At 32.9% G+C, this 22,071-nt stretch overlaps 1 protein-coding gene and 1 long non-coding RNA gene across 2 annotated transcripts; both read right to left on the bottom strand.

Moving 5' to 3' along the window:
* Positions 1-6,715: 6,715 nt before the first annotated feature.
* Positions 6,716-7,913, bottom strand: LOC105976381 (protein SRC2 homolog). The gene has a single exon (XM_013001659.2). The coding sequence runs from the start codon at positions 7,675-7,677 to the stop codon at positions 6,850-6,852; it is 828 nt and encodes a 275-aa protein (XP_012857113.2). The 5' UTR covers positions 7,678-7,913; the 3' UTR covers positions 6,716-6,849.
* A 7,428-nt stretch (positions 7,914-15,341) lies between these two features.
* On the bottom strand, positions 15,342-16,140 carry LOC148772277 (uncharacterized). Its single transcript, XR_016030077.1, has 2 exons — positions 15,679-16,140; positions 15,342-15,607 (listed from the first exon to the last, which is right to left on the bottom strand). It is a non-coding gene; the product is annotated as an uncharacterized LOC148772277 (long non-coding RNA).
* Positions 16,141-22,071: the final 5,931 nt, after the last annotated feature.

Raw genomic sequence — 22,071 nt, forward strand, 5'->3', positions numbered from 1 at the left:
TTTTGTTTTTTTTATTTTATTTCATTTGATTTGTTAACCAATCAACGTAATAATATTACTGTCCTTAACTGTAAAATTACTACAAACACAATAATATTAATGTCAACCCCATATATATATATATATATATATATATATATATATATATATATATATATATATATATATATATATATATATATATATTTATTTATTTATTTATATATATATATATTTATTTATATATATTTTGCCTTCTTATTTTCTTTGATTTGTTGACCAATTAACGTAATAATATTACTATCTACTATGTTAAACAGTAATAGAGTTCATAATAATATGACTGTCAACTACAACAATATTACTATTTTAAATAGGCCAAAAAATGTTGAAGAAAAAAAAAGAAAAAAAGAAAAAAAGGAGAAAAAAAATGAAATTTGGGAAAAAAAAATTCAACACAGGAGAGAGCGGTCTATGGCGGCGACATGCAAAATTGTTGTCAAAATTGGGTTAGGTGTCAAAATTGAATAATTGGTGAAATTTGGAGTCAGACTGGGGTTAAATTTAATTAAATGAAAATTGGAGCATATTAAAATGTGATGAGATATTTTAGTCTTTTACACACCTCTGAACATTTTCTGGATTTTTTTGTAAAAGCATTTTTTGTGTTGACATTTTATGAATAAGAAACCCATAATGAGTTTATTTTGCAATAGGCTCAATAATATATTATTTACATCCCCATAAGTTATAGTCATTCATTTCCTTAATTTTTGGTTCGAATAAATCATAAAAGGATTATTTGATGGACCCTCCTTATATGGAAATTATTTGAAACTAACCTGTAGCACCCCGTTTACTTTAGTCTCTATACCGAAAAATGGTATAAAGATTTTTATGATAAGTTGCAGCGGAAGACCTTTTGAAAAATACGGTTTTATTTTTTTCGAAACAAAGTTCTAGAGAAAGGTGGTAAAGTTTTCTCTAGTTTTGAAAATACTTGAAGTGTTTCGCTTCAATTTTAGTTCGATAAAAATCTTTCTTTACAAAAAATAATAAAACTTTTAAGTCGAACACTTCATAGATTTAGTCAAAAACATTCTCTCTTTATTCGGTGCCACATTTTCCTTTAAACGTTTTCTTGTTCCGAATAATGAATTCGGTTTGTGGTGGAACTCTTAAGAAATCAACATAAGAAAATACCAAGAATAGTCGGAAAACATTATATTATACATAAGGGTTAAAATCATTTCCCGGTAACATATTCAAGTACTACGGATTACAATCCACTAAAAGTTTTAAGTACCAAAACGGAAGTTTATTAAAATCCACATAAATTCCATACGGCTCGATCCCTCGGCTTTCCCCAAACTTGGTTCAACTTTGCTCCTCGGATTCGGATCATGAGTTACCTACACCAAGATAACATCTATATGAGCCTTTAAAAAGATTCAGTAAGAATCCAGAAGTAATAACAAGGTTTTGAAAAAGTCTTTACACATAATTTATATATACACACATATATATATAGGCATACACAAACACATAATAAACTTACGATCATTCAAACTTACACTTACTATACCTTACCTTTACCTTTCATTTCAATCTTTCAAGAATACTTAACACCCTTTCATTTCTTTCAAAAGTCGGGTACTTAACACCCTTCTTTTCTTTACTTTAATATGCAAAAGTCGGGTACTTAACACCCTTTTTTTCTTTACTTTAATATGCAATATGCGTGAAAATGAGAGTAGACTTTGAAAACTTTTCATGAGAAAACATTGGGCCCGTTTGGAAAAACAATCGTGGAGTTCGGCAATAAGCCGTGTGTTTTGGAGCTTGTGATCTATAACTTTACTATAGTCACGACTATAACTTTACTATAGCCGAGTTAGTGGTTTATAATCCCGATTCACATGTGAATCAGTCCCTATGTGGACAGGCCCCTATGTGGACCCCAACTATCAACCACTAACCGGAATATAGTCACGGCTATAACTTTACTATAGCCGAGTTAGTGGTTTATAATCCCGATTCCTATGTGAATCAGTCCCTATGTGGACAAGCCCCTATGTGGACCCCAACTATCAACCACTAACGGAATACCAGCCCCCCGTATCCCATACTTATTCACCTAGATCCACAACCAATTTCCAAACATTTTTAACTTTGAAAAATCATGATTTATGCATCTTAGACCTACTAATGAATCATATGATTTATCTATCTTTACTTCCACATAAACAAGCATAAAAGTAACAAGTACGAAAACAACTATACTTCACATCTTCAAACAAATCACTGAGCACATAATCATATAGAGCATAACACTTTTGTTCACATTTCATTTTCATAAGTACACATAAACATTTAATATCACATAGTAGCGCCAAGAAGGGCATTCTTCAACCTTAACCATATTATAATCACATAATAATATAATCATATCATTCATAGCATATCAATATCACTCATATCATGAATTATGAAAATTACCACATACGACATTACTTTACTCTAATCACTTAATACATACACATTTATTTCAAAAGTGCCACACATCATACAAATAATATATGAGAACAATCAAGTATTCTAACTCATCATAGAAATCAATTAATCATCTTTCTAAATATTGTACTTGCTCCTTAACACCATTCTAGGCTAGTAGATTGTAATTCTTTCTTAGGACATGCAACAGGATACCTAAACTTAGATTATTAGGCCATAACTTAGAGATTTCACCTTCATCACTAACTTATCTTTCCTACCTCGGATATTAGAACTATGATCACAAATCATACTTTGATAAAAAATAGTCATCTTAATAAAATCAAACAGCTTTGGTATCCTAACTTTGAAAAATCATTTCTCTTGAACCACAAATCAAAAGCCTTTGAAAGTTTTACAACATACTCCTGTATATGTCTTTAAAACCAGTGAGAAACAGTTTACAAAAATCATCATCCGAATAAAAGATATAAATAAATTTCTAAGGTGCTACAGTTTTGAAATCTGAACAGAGTGAGTGACTTTAAAAATTCATTCTGCTTTATATATTCATCCAAACCTTTTGAAATTTTAAATCCATATACCATTAGGAGTCTTATATACCCCAGAAAACAGTTTTAGAAAATACTTAGGAAATTAGGATAAATAAGTAAAATGGTACAGTAGTGCAATTTAAAACTCAGAACAGGGGAGGGGACTTCAAACATTTCTTATAAATTATCTATTGTGTCAAACGCTGCCAAATATTATCTCAAATGAGTTCTCTAAGTTAGGGTTCTGTTCCAAGTTGATTCACTAAATTTGAAAGAGGAAAACGTTAGATTTCATTACGTTTTCTAAACCGACTCTGGTTCTTTACAGTTTCGGTAAATAAATCATAACTTATTTATTTCTACTCCAAAAACTACACGCCATATATGAATATTACCATAATAGAGAGATATATCCTCATATAAAATTTTCGTAGTTTTTATAAATAAACTCGTGGGTGAAACATGAGTTAAAGTCCGTACCTATGAATCTGTAAATTTTACATATAACCATCTATTTCAAGATTCTAGACTCAACAAACTTACATACCTCAAATCCAAAACTTAAACATATAATCATAATTAGTAAATCTTAACATGCAATCATTTTAAACATCAAGATAATCATTTCATAGCATATAATCATCAAATTATTGGGTTTCTCACCAATCTTCTATTTGCTTTCAAGAATCAAGAATCAAGAGTTAGATTCTCACATGCAAAGATTTAAACATGAAATTAAACATATCAAAACATCATCATCATTTTTCTTATCAAAGATCAAGGATTCAAGCATGGATCTTAACATGCATGAGACTAAACATATAATATAACATACTATGAGCATTTTTTTTCATAAAACTTTCGATTTCTTCAAACACTCAAGAAGGGGAGTTTTTCAAAAAGATAAGAGAAGGAAATACTATTGATGTTAGCTTGATGTAGCAAGAATTCCATGATTCTTACCTTAGGGTCTGTGAGAATTTGAAGGGCTTTGTGTATATTGAAACCCACCTTCTTGGTTGAAGAATATCTTTTTTGGAGATGAAGAACTATACTATCTAGAAATTTTATGAAAGAAAAACGAGAAGACGAAGACGACGAAGAAGAAGAAGAAGAAGAAGAAGAAGAAGAAGAAGAAGAAGAAGAAGAAGAAGAAGAAAGAAGAAGAAGAAGAAGAAGAAGAAGAAGAAGAAGAAGAAGAAGAAGAAGAAGAAGAAGAAGAAGAAAGAAGAAGAAGAAGAAGAAGAAGAAGAAGGAGGAAGAGATTTAATGGGGGAGGCTTGAATTAGAAGAAGAGATTTTTGCTTCTACTTAGGGCTATTTTGATCGATGGAGAGGGGGAAGGAGAATGGGACTTAGCTGATTTTTTGTGTGAGGAAATGAAGAGGAGAGGGTGGTATTTATGAAGAGACTTGTATTCTTAATGAGTAAGTATGAAGAGGGGTTTTTTTGCAATTAGGAGTAACTTGAAATAATCTAGAGGGACTTCTAGGCAATTTCATTTAAGTTATCTTAAAAATAATGCTAAATGAAAAGTCAAGTGGAAATGCACATGGAATAAGTGTATGCATGCAACACATACAATCCTAGCCAATTTAAAGAGGGGAAATTACTATCAATTAAGCATATAAACTTTCTAGTGTGAGAAAGTAAATTCTTATGTTACTGAAACTAAATCCACGTAGATCACATAATTTCACGTGTTCAATTATATTAAACACATGAAATACATTTTAGTGGCGCAAATAGAGAATAAAATCAAAAATATTCATGTAGACATATAATGCACATTAGATCACATAAATAGCAACTATAGCAAATTGAAAAGCAATTAATTAAATTTGCACATACAACACATATTAATGCAAAGAAGACGAGAGGATAAATACGGAGACCGGGTATCGGAAACGCGGGTTGTTATATAACCACTAAAGGGATTACACCCTGGTGTATATCCCTCATTTTTTATATTAATTTGACATACCTCCTGGCCACTTTGAAGTATTTAAAATGTTATTTTCAAATCAGTTTTAAACCCTACCTAACTCACAGCCGTCTCTCTCTTCATTTCTCACTCAAGATCTAATTTCCGTCCCCATAGGTTTTCAACTTGCGATGTTGCTTCCCGAAGTCATAACTCTCTCTCCGATGGTTGAATCGATGGTTTAACTACCTTTGGATTCCCCTCGTCGTGCTCTTTCTTTTAGTGGTGATTTCATTTAGTTTGGAGCTCTGGATCTGTTTCTGCAATCATTTTATAGCCCGCGCATATTTCAACGACGGTGGGTCTTTCCGGGGGAGTAATTTGTGTTTCGGCAATCGAAATTTAACGGGCTACCCACCGTTGGATTCCTCTCGTCGAGAACTATTTTTTATGGTAATTTCGTTCAATTTTTATTGTCATATTTTTCTATAATTTTTTTCATTGCAAGTGCGGAACCTTGGGTGGTTGGCGGTGGCTAGGGTTTTAGCATGAGGCACTTGGGGTGGAGAGTCATTGGCGGTTTGGTCTAAAATTTGTAGCATTTTGCATCTATGGCCTCTCTCTTTCTCTCTATTTATCTTTCGATTCCAGTCTTTGTTGATTTTTGAGTGTTTTGATATTTCTTCAATTTTTGTTAATTTGCAAAAAAATAAAATTATTTTGATTTTGCAACTGTAGCTTAATGAAAGTCATCGATCCTCTCCTGGAAGGTGTCAAAAAAATTGGTTGAAGTTACATCTGCTTCAAGTTACAGTGTTCTACATTGTATACATTACTAGTTACATATAGTAACATGTAGTAAAATATACATGTATTTTGGTATTTTTGATTTGTATTTGTTGGTTATGAGTTGATTTTTAATATAAATCTTGAAATTACTCATTTCTATTGTTGGTGTTTATGAATTTTTTTTTGTATAAGCCAATATTCATGTGTGTACATAATTTATTGACTAAAAATTTGGGGTAAAAAGAAAGAACATCACCACAAATTACTATAGTTTACAAGAATTACATGTAGTCATTTTCGTTCAGTAAACCTATCAATTTAAAAAAAATTATACAATTATAAAAAAAATAATAAAGATATATATATATATATATATATATATATATATATATATATATATATATATATATATATATATATAACAGGTTTTTTTTTTTAAATCAAACAACAAATCAGCAAAAATGCTAAATGGAGGACAAGAAATACTGATTGCAGTTTGGACAAGAATTGCATATAAGGACAATATAAAACTTTTGTCTCTACAGAAGAATCTACAAGGAACGTAAATCCCATGTATGGGTTCTATTAGACCTGGCCACGGTTCGGTTCTGGTTCCGGTTTTGGAGGAACCGAAACCGAACCGAAAAAATCCGGTTCCTTGCGGTTCGGTTCTCGGTTAGAACCGTAGAACCGTCCGGTTCTTAATTTTTTCTTTTATTATATATATATATATATATATATATAGAGAGAGAGAGAGAGAGAGAGGAAAATAATATATATATATTTTTTTTTTAAATTTGTTCAAACGGTTAGAACCGTCGGTTCCGGTTTCGAAAATGAGGAACCGTTAACCCCGACTCGGTTTCAGTTCCGTTCCAGTTCTAACAGGTGGTCAGGTCTAGGTTCTATGCTATCAGTACTTAAGAGCATGATTGTTCTTTACTTGAAGAAAAAAAAAGAGGCATGTTTGTCGTTGTATGGAAAATCGATATTATTCCACAACTTTTATTTACACAAACCCAAAGAGGAGGAAAAAGAAACATTAAAAAAAAAAAATAGAATATATATATACATATGAGTGTTCCCTAGTTAATAGCTAAAAATGTAGAATCACCAATCGCCGCCCATGTCGCCCATGGCATCACCATATCCATCAGCATAGGCAGCAGATTCCCCAATATCAGATGCCATCTCTCCCACTAACAATCCCCCCAGCAATCCAGCTCCTAATCCTAATCCTAATCCACCTCCCATCCCCATCTTGTTCTTCTTCGGTGGCTGCCCTCCTTGATACCCGTACCCGGGCGGCGGAGGTTGGTACCCATACCCTGGCGGCGGCGCCTGGTACCCATACCCTGGCGGCGGCGGAGCCTGATACCCATACCCACTACCCTGAGGATAAGCCCCATACCCTACCGGAGGAGGGGGATTGGGATATCCCGGAGGAGGAGGAGCGTAGGGCGCCGCCGGATACGCAGTGACTGGAACATCCCCGTGGCGTTTGGCCTCAACTTCCTGTTTGAATTTCTCCCCAAAGTGATAGGAAAATTTGAGGGATCCCTTTGATTTGCCGGAGGGGGTGTGGAGCTGGTACTCGACTTGTCGATCTTCTTGGGTGGTGGAATCTGGGTTGAAGAGATCGTGAATGGGGATGGTGGCTGAGCCGATCTCCTTATCGGAGCCGAAAGTGCTCTCGGCCTTGAGCTGAAAGAGGAGAGAGAGACCTGGCTTAGTGAGATAAGGCTCATCGACCATGAATTCCATACGGTGATTCCATTTGGGACTTGTTCCAGAATTCTTGTCAACAAACGTCTTCTTCATAGATTGAGGGTATCCGGCGATTGATACTTGCGCGTATACGTCCATCTTCGAGAACAGCTTCACGTCCTTAATCCCATCTGCCGATATCACGTTTATTTTCAATGGTCTGTACTCCATTGTTTTTTGAATGATTTTTGATGATATACAACTAAACGGGATTAAAGAAAATATTTGTGTTTGTTTGGTGTACGATAGTAATTAATAATATGGAATTATGGATGAAACATGATTGTGGGTTGTGGGTGTATATATATAGAGAGAGAAGAGAGAGAGAGATTAATGGCGGTGGAGAAGGAATAAACCGAGAGGTGAGTAATAAAAGGAGGAAAAGGGGGAGAAGTTTCGGGATAAACCGACTAAGGAAAGGATATGCGGCCTACTTGTCCCTATCTCTCTAGAAATAACCGGTCCCACGAATATAGTTCGCGTTCTCTCCGCGTTGAAATTGTGTGATGTAAACAATCACAATAATTATGTATTATTTAATTTAAGCGACTAATTGTATCTAATCCCCTTTCAAATTCAACACTTTTTTTCACAATAAGTCGGACTTTTTTTGTCATCAATTCAACACAGCTACACCCTCCTAGTTCATTTGGACAAATTGCATTTAATCCCCTTTCAAATTTCAATTCTTACACTAGATCCCTGTAAACATAAATAATAAATGGGGTCATTAGTAATAAAGCCCTTATATAGACAAGAAATAGAGATATGTCCACCCCTTAATTTTTTATTTTTTATTGTGATAACCTCTAGAAATTTTATTCACAATTCTACCTTTATGTCAATTAACATAATTAGCCCTAATTATTCCTTTTTTTTTCTCTCTTTCCATAACAATAATCTAATTCCTAAAAATCTTCTTCCAAATGCCGAATATGGCTATAGTTGAATATGGCTATATGTGACTATATTAACTTTAGTCATATTCTTTTTTATATTGTACTTGTTACATTTTCAACTTAAAAATTCCGATAAAATAGTGTGGTATAGTCATGTTTACCAAATTATATAAAACAACGAAGATTCTCTATTGTTTACGAAAACAATCCAATCAATATCCACACAAAAAATAACAATTTGAATCTAGTTATTAGAAGTCAACTTGAAAACGAGAAGATGAAACATATCCGAATATGACTACAGTTATATTCAACAATAGTCATATTCGAATATGACTATAGTCATGTTACTGAGTTGTTCAGATCTGAAACTGTATTTTCAGATCTGAAAAAAAAAAAAAAGAAGTCGAAAAATACATAAATAAAGATAGAAAAATAACGAAAGAGAGGGAGGGGGAGTCGACGGCGACGACGGTGGTGGCGGTGATGAAGGAAAGAGAGTGAGAGAGGCGGCGACGGTGGTGGTGGTGGTGGACAAATCTGGAGAAAAAAAAAACTGAGAAATCGAGAAAGATAACGAAAAAGAGAGAAAGAACCTTACGTGTAAACGAGGAGGAGGCGGCGGCAACAAGCGGCGATGGTGGTGGTGGTGTACAAATCTATGTGGAGACGATGGTGGTGTAAAGAGAGAGAAATCGAGAGCCAACGAACACGAGAAATTAATAAATCACTAATCGAGTGAATCAACAATAGTCATATTCGAACCAGACTATAGTCACGTTAATGATGCTGCTTCAGATCTGGAGAGAAAAAAAAAAGAAAAAAAATCGAAAATAACGAAAGGGAGGAAGGGGGAGGCGTCGACAATGACCGTGAATGAAAGAGAGAGTGGGGACGTGGCTACGGTGGTGGTGGTGGACATATCTGGGGAAGAAAAAAAACTGAGAAATCGAGAGAGATAACGAAAAAGAAGAATCTCCATGTAGAAATCACGCATCTGACGAAGGGCGGCGACGAGGTGGGGGAGGCACCGCCGCCACCACTTGTACGGAGGACGGCCTCCTGTATCAGGTTTCGGCAGGCCGGCGGTTGAAAGGTATTGTTGGCTCCGGCGGTGACGAGTGCACGAACAACGGTGGCTATGGTGAGCGGACTACGGCGGTGGTGTGAAAAAGAGGAAAGAGGGCTCCGATAGGTATACGGATCTGCAGAAAGAAGGAAAAAAAAAAGAACAAGAAGAAGAGAAATTGAGATATAGAGAGATAAAATTGTATCACGTTAAAAACATAACCACATAAGGGCACATTAGTCTTATCATGTCTGGTCAGGAGGGTCTCACTAATTAAAAATGAAACTTGGGTGTAGGCAAAAATTACTAAAAGTCAATTGGGTTTAGTTCAAAATATTTTCCATTTGAGCGGGGTATTGCATATTTCCCCATAATAAATTATGGCCCCTAAGAGCTCAATATTATATTATTGAGGCTATTTGACAAAAACCCCTTAATGAAATTCCTTATTATGATAGCCCCTAATTTAAAATTCATATCAGTCATAGACCCATTAGATGCAAATTACCTAATTTACCCTCACTTGGTGTTTTTGGATTTCTTTATTTTTTATATATTTTTTAGTTCAGTTTTATGTTTATTTTAAATGAGTTTTTTTTCGTATTTATATTTTGGTTTTTATGTTTTTAAAAAAAATTAACCTTGGTTTTTTTTTTCAAATGGTTTTTTTTAATCGGTTTAGACAATTCAAATTCAGAACAAACTTATCAAAATCCACTATTTATTTTTTTTGTAAATTCAGTTTTTTTTTCTTCAGTAGGGTTACCAATAAATGAAATCCACTACACATTCGTGGAAATTGAAATTCACTCATTGAAATCCACTATAAAATTATCGAAAACCACTAATTATTTTTTTTTAAATTCACTTTTTTGTTATGTTTTTCGAGTAGGTTTATCAATAAATGAAATACACCACATTCGTGGAAATTGAAATCCACTCATTGAAAACTAATATAAAATTATCGAAAACCACTATAAAATTATGAAAAACCACTTTAAAAAGACCGTAAAACTCACTACAAAATTAACGTAATGCACTTTAATAGTGATGTATTTCACTACAAACTTATCGAAAAACACTAAAAACAGTACGTATAACATTGATGTATTCCACTACAAACTTATCGAAAAACACTAAAAACAATATGTATACCACTACGTATTAACATAAACCACTACTAATTACAATTGAAAAAATAACATACTGAAAAAAGTAATCCACTCTTTCAATCCATCACCGTGTGAGATGGAGGTACAAATTTGCAGAGGATTGGACCGGAAGATTGCAACTAATATAACTCACCTAGAAAAAAATATTAAAAACCACATCAAAACAAGTAAGGAACAAGTACCATCAAAATTCACGTAAACCACTACAAAATGATCGTAAATCCACTACGAAATCCCTAAAAAAATCACATAATCAACTACAGAAATCTATTGATTCAGAAAACACCATTTCACATCTAAGTTTAAAAAATACAGAAGAACATTCACCTTCGGTTTCAACATAAACAAGCAAGAAACTTTGAAGAAAACTCAAACCCAAAATAGAATTACAAAAACAATACATAAGAAACACCGAGGGGAAGTTAATGATACATTGATAAAAAAATTAATATACATGGATGTAGTGTACCCGTACATAAAACCATGCAAAACTAAATTAACACCCTTAACTATGCATTACAACTTTTCATATTTCATGCAATATTCCAACTTCACTACAAATCCAAAATATATAAAGAAAAATAAAACTTGATACATACGGTTTATCATGTTTGTTATTTGGATGCAGCATAACAAATAAATCATTTCATGATACACTAAAACAAAACATCAAATCTTAATCTCACTCATTCTTTGTCATCATAGCACACAAACACATGCCAATCTCTACTAACAAAAAACAATGGATAATAAAATTATACATGGATCAAAAATAATATATATGGACCGCTCACTTCCTGACATATATATATATATGGGTCTTTACAAATAAGCTCATCAATGGGTATTTATTGATAAAGAGATCCAAAAAATAAACTCTTTTACAAAAAAATCCACACATGGTCCAGATTTTTGTAAAAGACTAAAATAGCCCCTCATACTTTAATATACTTTATTAGTTCAAGACCTCCAACATAAAAATAATAATTTACCTTTAATGAAATTTAAAATCACATAAAAAATACAAAACATTAAAAAATAAAACAAATCATGTCCTTTGTGCAAGACCAAATAAAATACATAAATCCAGAGACCCCTCTTCTTCATTTCACGACTTAAAAATCTCCTTCTTCTCCTTCTTCTTCACAAACCCACCAAGAAATCCTACACACCAAAATTATTAAATACATACCAAACATTCATGATGGAACCAGAAAACAATGATATAGTGGTTTACGAGAGTGGAGAACACAATGAAATATGTTTTAAACTTTTATTTTTGCTTTTTGGTCGTTTTTTTTTGTTGGGAAAAAAATTCGACGACACCAAAAATCGGTCTGCAAATACCGATTTTTGTTACTAAAGTCGGTAACCACAGTCCGATTATTTTAATAAAAATCGGTATTTAAAAACCAATTTTTGTAGTAAAAATCGGCATGACAACACCGATTTGTTTTTGTATTATCGGTATTGTCATGCCAACTTGCACTACAAAAATCGGTTTTTAAATACCGATTTTATTATCTTTGTTTTTTTAAGACCGTTTTCTCATACTTTCGTGCATCAACCTAGGGGATTGATGGAGGATTATTCAAATGAATTATCTAACGAATAAATATTTGAGACACGGAAAGCTCTACTCGATTGCGTTAAAGGAGTGGTAGACGCCACCGAATGGTGATAAACATTTTCGTTTCAATATTTAAAAAATATCAATTAACCAAATATATAATGTATTATTTAGAAGAAAAAAAAATCCAAACAATATCGGTATCCGAAAACCGATTTTGTACTCAATAATCGACATTACAACGCCGATTTTGACTTGTAAAGTCGCCGATTTGGTTAACAAAAATCGGCATTATGACGCCAATTTTCGTGGACAAAATCGGTCTGAATAAACCGATTTGGGAAACCAACGAAAAATAAATAAAAAAACCCAATTTCAATCTTAATTTTTTTTTCCAAAATCGGCCAAATCATTGCAACCCAACAAGAAATAAGTATAGATTAATGTTCATTCATACATATTTATCAAGAATCGATGTTCGATTAATGTTTTTGAATTTACAAATAAAAATTTAGTAAAAAGGACATCGATGCTCGATTAATGTTTTCGAATTTACAAACAAAAGTTTAGTAAAAAGGACTTACTTGTTGGTGGTACTTGTTGGTGGTGGTGCGGTGGTGGTAATGGTGCGGTGGGTGGGTCACTGGTGCGGTGGAAGTCTCGTTGGTCGGCGTCGCGGCGGCAGTCGTGATATTTTCTTTTTGTTTTTTATTTATTTTTATTTTTTGATTTTTGGTCTTGAACAAATAAAAAATAGGATTTATTTGTATTTGAGTATTATTTGTGGATAAGGGTATATTTGTCATCTTTGGTCTTGATGTAATAAAATTAAATTAATTTACGGACTTGAACTAATAAACTCTTTTATGTGGTTTTGAACTAATAAAAAAATGGGCTTGCAAATAACCGTAGCCTTATCAATATTCTTCCATTTTAGGTCTAATTAATTATTTAATTATTCAAACGATTTTTATTTTTTTTATTTAAGTTATGAAAATTACTTATATTAAATATTTTTTTTCAAGTCTTTTTATATTTCAAAATAAAACAATATTCATAATCCGAATTGTAAATAAGGTGCTACTGACTAAATAGTAGAGGTTAATAACATGTCTGATTGGTAAGATTCACACTTTTTCAAACCCGCTACTAAAATCAAAGTCCGCTATTAAATGCTACTATTTCATTAAATTAGTAGCACCCCTCTCTCTGAGATTAATTTAATAGGGGGTGACTAAAAATGAAAAATACAATTTTATCCTTAATAATATATTTTATTATTGTAAACTAAGTGGTTTTATAGACAATTCATATATAATAACTGATTTTAACAAATTTAGTAGAAAATCTAATCTAAGAAACCGAACATGCTACTAACTAAATAATTAATTAGTCAGTAGGGAGTTAATCAAATCTCATGTTATCCAATCTAATCCAATATAGGTAACCGAATGAGAGAATATACATAATTATTGATTAAAAAAAAATATTGTATTATTAATTATAATGTACTAACGAAACATATAAATTGTTCTATATTTGCAAGGAATTAAAAATACAAAAAACGTATTTATAATTGTAATGCACTAACAAATCATATATTATTCAAATTTTATTTGGATATTGCAAAATGTTCTCACAGAAAAAAAAAAAATAAATTATTCAAATAAACTAAAATTTTAGAAATTATTCAAATGTATATTTAAATTACAAATTCACATAACTATTTAAATTAAACATTTAAATAAAATAATACAAAAAAAAAAGTCCCGAAAAATATTTATCATAACAATATTACAATATATTTATAATAAATAATCATTTTTGAACAAGTTTTTTAATTTTGATTTTCCAATAAATTCGGAAGAAAATAAAAACTGATGGGAGCTTAAATCAAGTATATATGAAACTTCAACATCAAAACAAGTAAATACACCAACATAATTCCTCTATAATAACATACATATATAAAATGTAGTTCTTTTCTTGATACAATAACAACAAGTTTGCTGTTCGAGTTCAAAACGATAATCCATAAACCATGACTCGAAGAAAATCACCCTATTATTTTTGCTAATTGCTCCGATCGAGTATATATCAAGCACTAAACCTAAGGGTCAATAGGACGAAATGAAAGGTTTCTATATAAAAGTCGTATTCGGTTGTGAAAACAAGATACTGCAGCACCAGAAAATCTATAATATCATGTACCCAAAAAAAAAAGAAAAAAAAACCCTGTCAATTATATATCCTTTCTTATAGATTTTTTTAATTATATATGCATAGTTTTATATTCATAATTATTTTTATATATACATATGAGTATTATTTGTCGTTCTTTCTTTTGGGTTGTTAATTTTAATATGGTTTTTTTTATTTTTTTTCATGCTGTTTATTATACAAAGTCGTTCGTACTTTATGGCGATCAAAACAGTTGTTTGCGCTCAGTCCAAACTATGTGTTCTTTGCAACGCGTATTTTGACCATAATTTCGATCCATGTATGTGCGTCGCATGTATGGAATCAATCAAAGTCATTCAATGCTCTGGATCTTGCATTGTATGTGGGATGACTGAAATGGAAGATTTCAAATATTTCTTTTCACTAGGCCAAAACGCAAGACTGGCGACGAAAATTCGCGACGAATTTTATCTCCTAGCGACGTTTTATCACGGTTAGCGACGTTTTAGTTTCGTCGCCAAATCAGTCCAAAATCGACGCAAAATGCCCCGTCGCAAAGTCAGCGACGAAAATACAATTGCGTCGCCAAGTTTGGCGACGAAAAAAACATTTTGTCGCTAAAACCGTATTTTCTGAAAAAGATATTTATTTATTTTTCGCGACGGATAATACATATTCGTCGCACGTTGTTGCTACGAAATTTCATATTTGGTCGCAAGTTCATTGAATCTTTTGGCGACTAAATAGTTTTTTCGTCGCCCGGCTTTAATTAATTTGGCGACGTTAACGGAATTATATTTCGTCTCAAGTACTCATTTTTGTTTGTGACGATTTTTTTTCGTCGCAAACATTTTTTTTTTTAATTAGTTTATTTATTTTAATTATTTTCTATTACAAAATAAAATCAGCTGTTAAATTAAATAAAAAAAAAAAAACCAAAACCATATTTACTCAAAAATATTAAAAACCACGATTACCAATTAAATATCAAAATACAACACCAACATCAATTCAAAAATTACATAAAAACTTGAAACCATAAATGTATTAGTTGAAGAGGCACACTAATTTCATCCCGTGTTCATACTCCACTATTAAAACGGTCGAGCAAGGTGTTCAAAATACCTCGGGTTTCTTGCAATTGCTCTTCTAATCGATCAACTTTTGCATCTTTAACTTTATTTTGTTCTTGCATTGTTTCTCGGGTTTCCTGCAATTGTTGTAAGGACTCAATTTAACTTAATTGAAACTTAATGACTCAATTGAACTTTTGAAACTTACCCAAACTAGAAATTGATTGAAATGAAGCTCTGGTTCTTCTTCTCTTCCATGGGAGTTTCTCCCCCACTATTTTTTTCTTGACTAACAATACCCTTTGAAGGGTAACCTCTGCCCATGTGCATCAAAATTTATGGAGACAAATGGAAATAAAGAAGGGGCCCAGCGGCGACGGGAGGCCATAAGAAGTGGTCTTTTTTTTACCAAGACCACTTAATGAGAAAAATACATTTATCAATTCCCCTGCAAGTCCGAGTACAAAAACTTAAACCCAATATAAAACATCAAGAATATACTGCAAGAACATATATAACACAAGATTAGCAATAGATAAGACGAATTAATCTGCAAGTGTGGGCAACAATTATACCTAGAAATTGGGAAGGGTCACAATTATTAAAATCACAATTATTCTATCAAGTCAAAGTTACATTCATAAACTAAAACTAAATTAAGGTAGTAGTCGCAACGAGAAAGCTTTTCAATTTTTAATTGACATTAATTTTCAATTTTCAACGGGAAAGCTTTCAATTTTTAATTGACATCAATTTTTAATTTTCAACGGGAAAGCTTTCAATTTTTAAAGTTGTGTTTGAATTTAATTTGAATTTTGTAAGCCTATCATACTTTAACTAAATCGGACACAAACTATAGCACAAATCAGAGCTGCTGTCGATTATTTTTTTTTTACAGTTTAACATTTTCTTCTAATCGAACACAAATACGAGTTTGAGCCAAGTATATAAGCATTTCTAGAACACATATACGAGTTTAAGTTTATTTCGTACTGTTAACAATGAGTTTCAATAATCGTTCGAAAGTCAGTAGTTTAATTTTTTCTTGAATTATCGAATGTTATGGAATATAACATTCGATAATTAAGGATTAGTAAACAGTATATATCTTGTTCGTCCCACGACGAAACTCATTTCAAATTCTTAAACGACATTTAGAAAAATCCGTTATTTTTAAGGTTTCGACATGGTTTAGTATAAGAGATAACATTAACTCTTGAAATTAACAATCACAAATCTAACAACAGTTGATTGACAAAAAACAAAAATGAAGCCGCTTTCTCAAACCCCAAAATTGGAGACAACAGATATACCAGATCATAAACAAACACATACGCATTTCTTCAAGGGACTAAACAAACGGTTCATCATAGATTTAAGTTCATGCGAAGGGTAAAAAAAAGGATTTGCGTACCTGCTTGGCCTTGTAGCCGAGGCGGCGGGCCTTGTCGGGGCGAGTGGGGTGGGTGACACGTACAACAGCGGGAAGCTGACGGTACTCCCAACAGCGAACCCTAAGCAAAAACCGCATCACATCGGATTGCTTCTTCTTCCATAGCTCAGAAACGTAAGTGTAGGCACCTGCAAATTAGAAAATGGAATCAAACTCCTGAAGAAAAAAAGAGGGGAATTAGGGTTCGGAGGAAGAAGAAAGTAATACCCACCACTCAATCCGAAACCTTAAAAATAACGGATTTTTCTAAATGTCGTTTACGAATATATTTATCAATTGAGGAAGCACACTTAGCTTTGAGGTAATTAAGGATATATTTTGACAAAAAAAAAAAAGAAAAAAAAACCTTCAATATAAACTTAGCAGCAAACAAAATTACCAATATAATTCTGGACGGAAGAGGGCGGACGGAGGACGGCTGGCGGCAGAGGTCTGGCTGCGACGGAGAGGGCTGACGGTGACGGCGACGGCGGCAAGGGCTGGCGGGAGACTTCTGCGGCGGAGGGCTTACGGGATCGGCAACGATTAGGGTTCACGGAGGAGGGCTAACGCCGGTGGGCTGACGGGGAACGGCGGGCAGCGGACGGCAGGCAGCGGGCGGCGGACAGCAGGCGGCGGTGGGCTGATCGGAGAAGGAGAGAGAGAGAGAGAGAGAAATTTTAGAGAGAGACAGCAAAGTGTACGAATTAGGGTCTGTGCAGAATAATTAATCTAAAATTTGCGACGTTTCTAAATTAAAGTCGCACGATAATATTTATTTAAAAGGAACCCTAGCGACGTATACAGGTTTACGTCGCCACCAAATTCAGGAAAAAACAAAATTGAAAATATCTATTGCGACGGTTTCCCAGATCCGTCGCAAACAAAGATATATATATTTTTTTTAATAAAATCATGGCGACGTTTCTTCAAATTCCGTCGCCATATATTAATTATTATTAAATAATTGGGCATTACTAGCGACGTTTCAACATAACCGTCGCAACATATATTATTTTTCTTTTTTTAAAAGAACTATGGCGACGTATTATACGTTTTCGTCGCGAGTTTTCAAATATAAAATTGCAAAATATGTAAATCGTGCGACGAAAGTCCTATTTCGTCGCAACAAATTTTTTTTTTTTTTTTTTTTTTAATACGTGCGACGTTTTCATATGTTGCGTCGCTACCTAGAGACGATTATACAAATCGTCGCTAGGGTTTTTAACAAAAGCGGGGTTTTCCACAAAAAGCGACGATTTTAACTCATAAACGTCGCAAACATGCTACGAAAATAAAACCGTCGCTAAAAAAAACGTCGCCAGTCTTGCATTTTGGCCTAGTGTTTGTTGTGGTTTATGCGATGAGGCTTTTATACACGAACGATGTATTCCTGCAAATCAGTGTTGGACCAATGGATCCATATGGAGGTGTGATTCATGTGATTGGTTATTTAATATGTGTATGTACCAAACCTTTGCAATTCAAGAAAATCTCAATATTTATGATGCTGAAGGGATGGACAATGGCTCGATATGTTATTTTACAAAAATAATTACGCGTTATGATCTACACAAAAGTTGAATTCCACACCTAATTGATTGACATTTATCAATTTCAAATGATGACATGTCCTTAATTTCATCCCATGTGTCCATTTGATTGGTTAAAAAAATTATCAAAAAACATGTCATTATTTTGTATAATTATACATGTCATTTACTATCATTATTAACTTTATATATAATATTAATTTGTTTATATAGTACTTACCAATCAAACTATACATACTTTGGTATTGAAGAAAGAAAAATAATATTTGTGATATTTTTTTGGTTTTGATTTTCATTAAGGGTATTAAAGTAATTTTCTAGTAATTATTTTTTTTTTATTTTTTTTTGTATTCAACTAAGCAAAAGTTGGGATTTGTTATAGTGATCCCCTATTTCAATAAATGCATTTTCACCTCTTTTCTCTTCATAAAATATGCAAATCGTGAATTTTTTGTCCACTAAATAATATAATTTCCCTAGTCCCCTCAACTATGATCTTCAAGTACATCCGGCAAAAAACGAATTGGATCATCAATTGTTCATCAATCAAAGTTTTAACCGAATAAATGATGGTGAGTAGCGAAGTATATGGTGGGACCAGTGAACACCTGCATTTTTTAGGGTAAAAAATGGATTATTGATCAACAAATTTGGATCATTGAACAACAAAGAGAAATCGTAGAATCATGCACAAAAGAGTAAGTCAGTGTTTACGGATAATAATAATAAGTTTCCAAGCATTCCTATAGAATTTGAAATTTGAAAGGGTTCGATGACGACTCCTTTTGGAGCAGTGTTGTGAGATGCCGCGTGGCGTATGCGGTGAGGATAGTGAGTCTTTACAGCGGTGGAAGCTACTATTTCCATCGTTTTATTTTATATGGTTTTTTTGGAGTGGGTATATTTGAGAATATGTAAAATGAGCTAATAGCACATGCCCCATGTGTTATTTATAACGCGCGTGACTATGTGAAATTTGATTTTACACAGGCGGGACTCACCTTTTTTACGAATAGAACAAGTGATCCCGAAGATCCTGGCTACCACTTGTCGACCGATGTTAGAATCCATCATTCCGACTTCACTTTGTATGAGCTGCCCCAGCCCGGTGAATCATATTCTATTGGTATGCATCTCGACCGGTTGAAGAGGTTTGCATATCTACTTTACCCCACTGACACTTTCCAGATCCAAGCCAACGGACCCTATCGCTCTGAACGAACTTACAAGATCATGGCCGATACTGATATGCTCCTTTTTTTAGCAATTAATTTAATTTATTTTCAGTGTTAAAAAATCGTTTATGGTGCTCCTACAGAAATACTTGCACACTTGCTCAATCCAATTAGCATATAAGATATTTACCATTTTCGTACCCTCCAAAATTACAGCCCAGTTTTTTTTTAATAGGCCTACTGTCCATTTTTTTCATTATCCATTTGGAGAAGTCAAAGTGAAGCCATTAATTTATTTGATGAAGCTTGTTAGTGAAAACGATCTGTGAAACCAAAAGAAATAAATTGGATAGTATATGCTTTGGGAAACCAAAAATAAATAAAAAAATATTGTACAATTAATACAATAGATGAAATGAGAGAGAATTTTGAGAGGGTTTAGGTGTATTCAGTGTATAACTTTGAGAGAATTTGTCAGGTCGTGGAACTCCTGTTTTGTATCCTGAGCACAATCATGAAATTTAGTCGACCCCTTATATAATGGAAGCCCCTCGTGTGTGTGATGCTAAAATCACAATGCCAGCTCATGTGTTTGCAAGAATATGTAACCATCTTGGCGATAATTTTCCTCGAGGTAATTAACGGTGTTTTGTAATTATATAACATTTTGTGTTATAAACACGTAAAATTAACTTCATTGATGGTTTGTAGTTGTGTTATCTATTACCATGGAAGGAATGACGATCTCAGCGAATGAAACATATATTGTTTAGAACTCTATGGAGCAGGTTGTTTTTTCTCTTCATCTATACTTTATATAAAAGTGTGAATGCTAGGTGGTTTTTTCCATTTTATGTATGGACAAAAATACCCCATAAAATAATTAAAATTTCAAGGTCAATTAAGTAAAATAGATAATAATTAAATAGTTCATTAATGCATGTTAAATACAATAATTAATAATATCTGATTCATTGAAAAACTGTAATCACAACAGCTTAAATCTGTCGGCAATCGTTGGTTGAACCAACACTCGATTTGTGAAATTGCATTTTAGAATCATAATCAAACTCTTAACTTGGGTTGGTTAATGGTCTAGGATTTTTTAATTGTGAACCCCGGTCGATTCTGAATCGTGAACCGTTGGTTCACGACAATAATTAAGTCTCCATTTAATTTTTCATTTATGTTTAATTTTTCAATAATATTCATTTGTGCCTTGTACTAAATAAAAAAAAAATTATAATCCAACTCTTAATATTATGATTGGTTAATGGTCTTGTACTTTTGAATTGTGAACCCTGGTCGATTCTCACTCGTGAACCATGGATTCACGACAATGATCATGTCTCCATCCAATTTTTCATTTATGTTTAATTTTTCATTAATATTTATTTGTCATTTGTTCTAAAAATGAAAAAAAAATAATAAACAATCAAGAGTAAATGAGACAACTCGAAATGAAAGTAATTACATGATCGAAAATATTCTAATTAAAAAGAAAAAAAAATCACTACACATATGATATTCAAGACGATGATAGTAATTACTGGAATAACCTAAGAAAAAATAGATATTGTAACATAAATACATAGTATATATATATCAATATTAAATAAAATCACATTCTATTATTTCAATATATTTAATATATATATATAAATTAATAGAGACGTGCAACGCACGTCACACCTTTCTAGTATTTCTAATATTTGGAATGTGTTGGTGAATTTATAATATTTATCTTCGGTTGTTTGTATGCAGCCGGAAGATGCAGTTGTTGTAGCAGTCGATCAGCCGGTATCTGTGGCCTACGATGTCGCAATTCTGCGCCTTGCCGCACCGACATCTCCACTCTTCGCCGATGTAGTCATAGACATGTTTGTAGATTTCCCATTGAAGGTCGAGTATAAAATTTTAACGCGTAGCTTCATAACGTTCTGGGTCGCCCCATTCCACCTGATGTGAGAGAAACTGTTTCCACTAAAAACAACTATTCTAGATTTAAATATCCACTAGGCTGACTTGTGAGCAGCTGTTTCCACTAAAAACTTCTATTCTATATTGAAATATCCACTAGGCTGACTTGTGACTCGTTTTGTCTATTAATGGCCCCAACTTAAATTTATATAAATTTTCATTAGACTTTGTACTCGTGCTTATTTGGCTTAAATTCATATAAATTTTCATTACACTTTGTACGGAATCATTAGTTGATAATGTATCACGCAAATCTATAAAGGTTAACATATTCGTGTTATTAAATAAGTACGATGCATGCCGATAGTTTTGTTGTTGATAGATACAATTCTAGTTGATTGGTAAAAAAATTCTAGTTGGTCGGTAAAAATGTCGAAAACGACTTGGGAGTTCTTGTTAGTGGGTTTCTAGGTTTTGCATTGTAAATAGGTTGCTAGGAGTTTTGAGAACAACAAGCAAAA

The sequence above is a fragment of the Erythranthe guttata genome, chromosome 2, assembly GCF_056151865.1.
Source record: "Erythranthe guttata isolate IM_541 chromosome 2, IM_541, whole genome shotgun sequence".
NCBI lineage: Eukaryota > Viridiplantae > Streptophyta > Magnoliopsida > Lamiales > Phrymaceae > Erythranthe > Erythranthe guttata.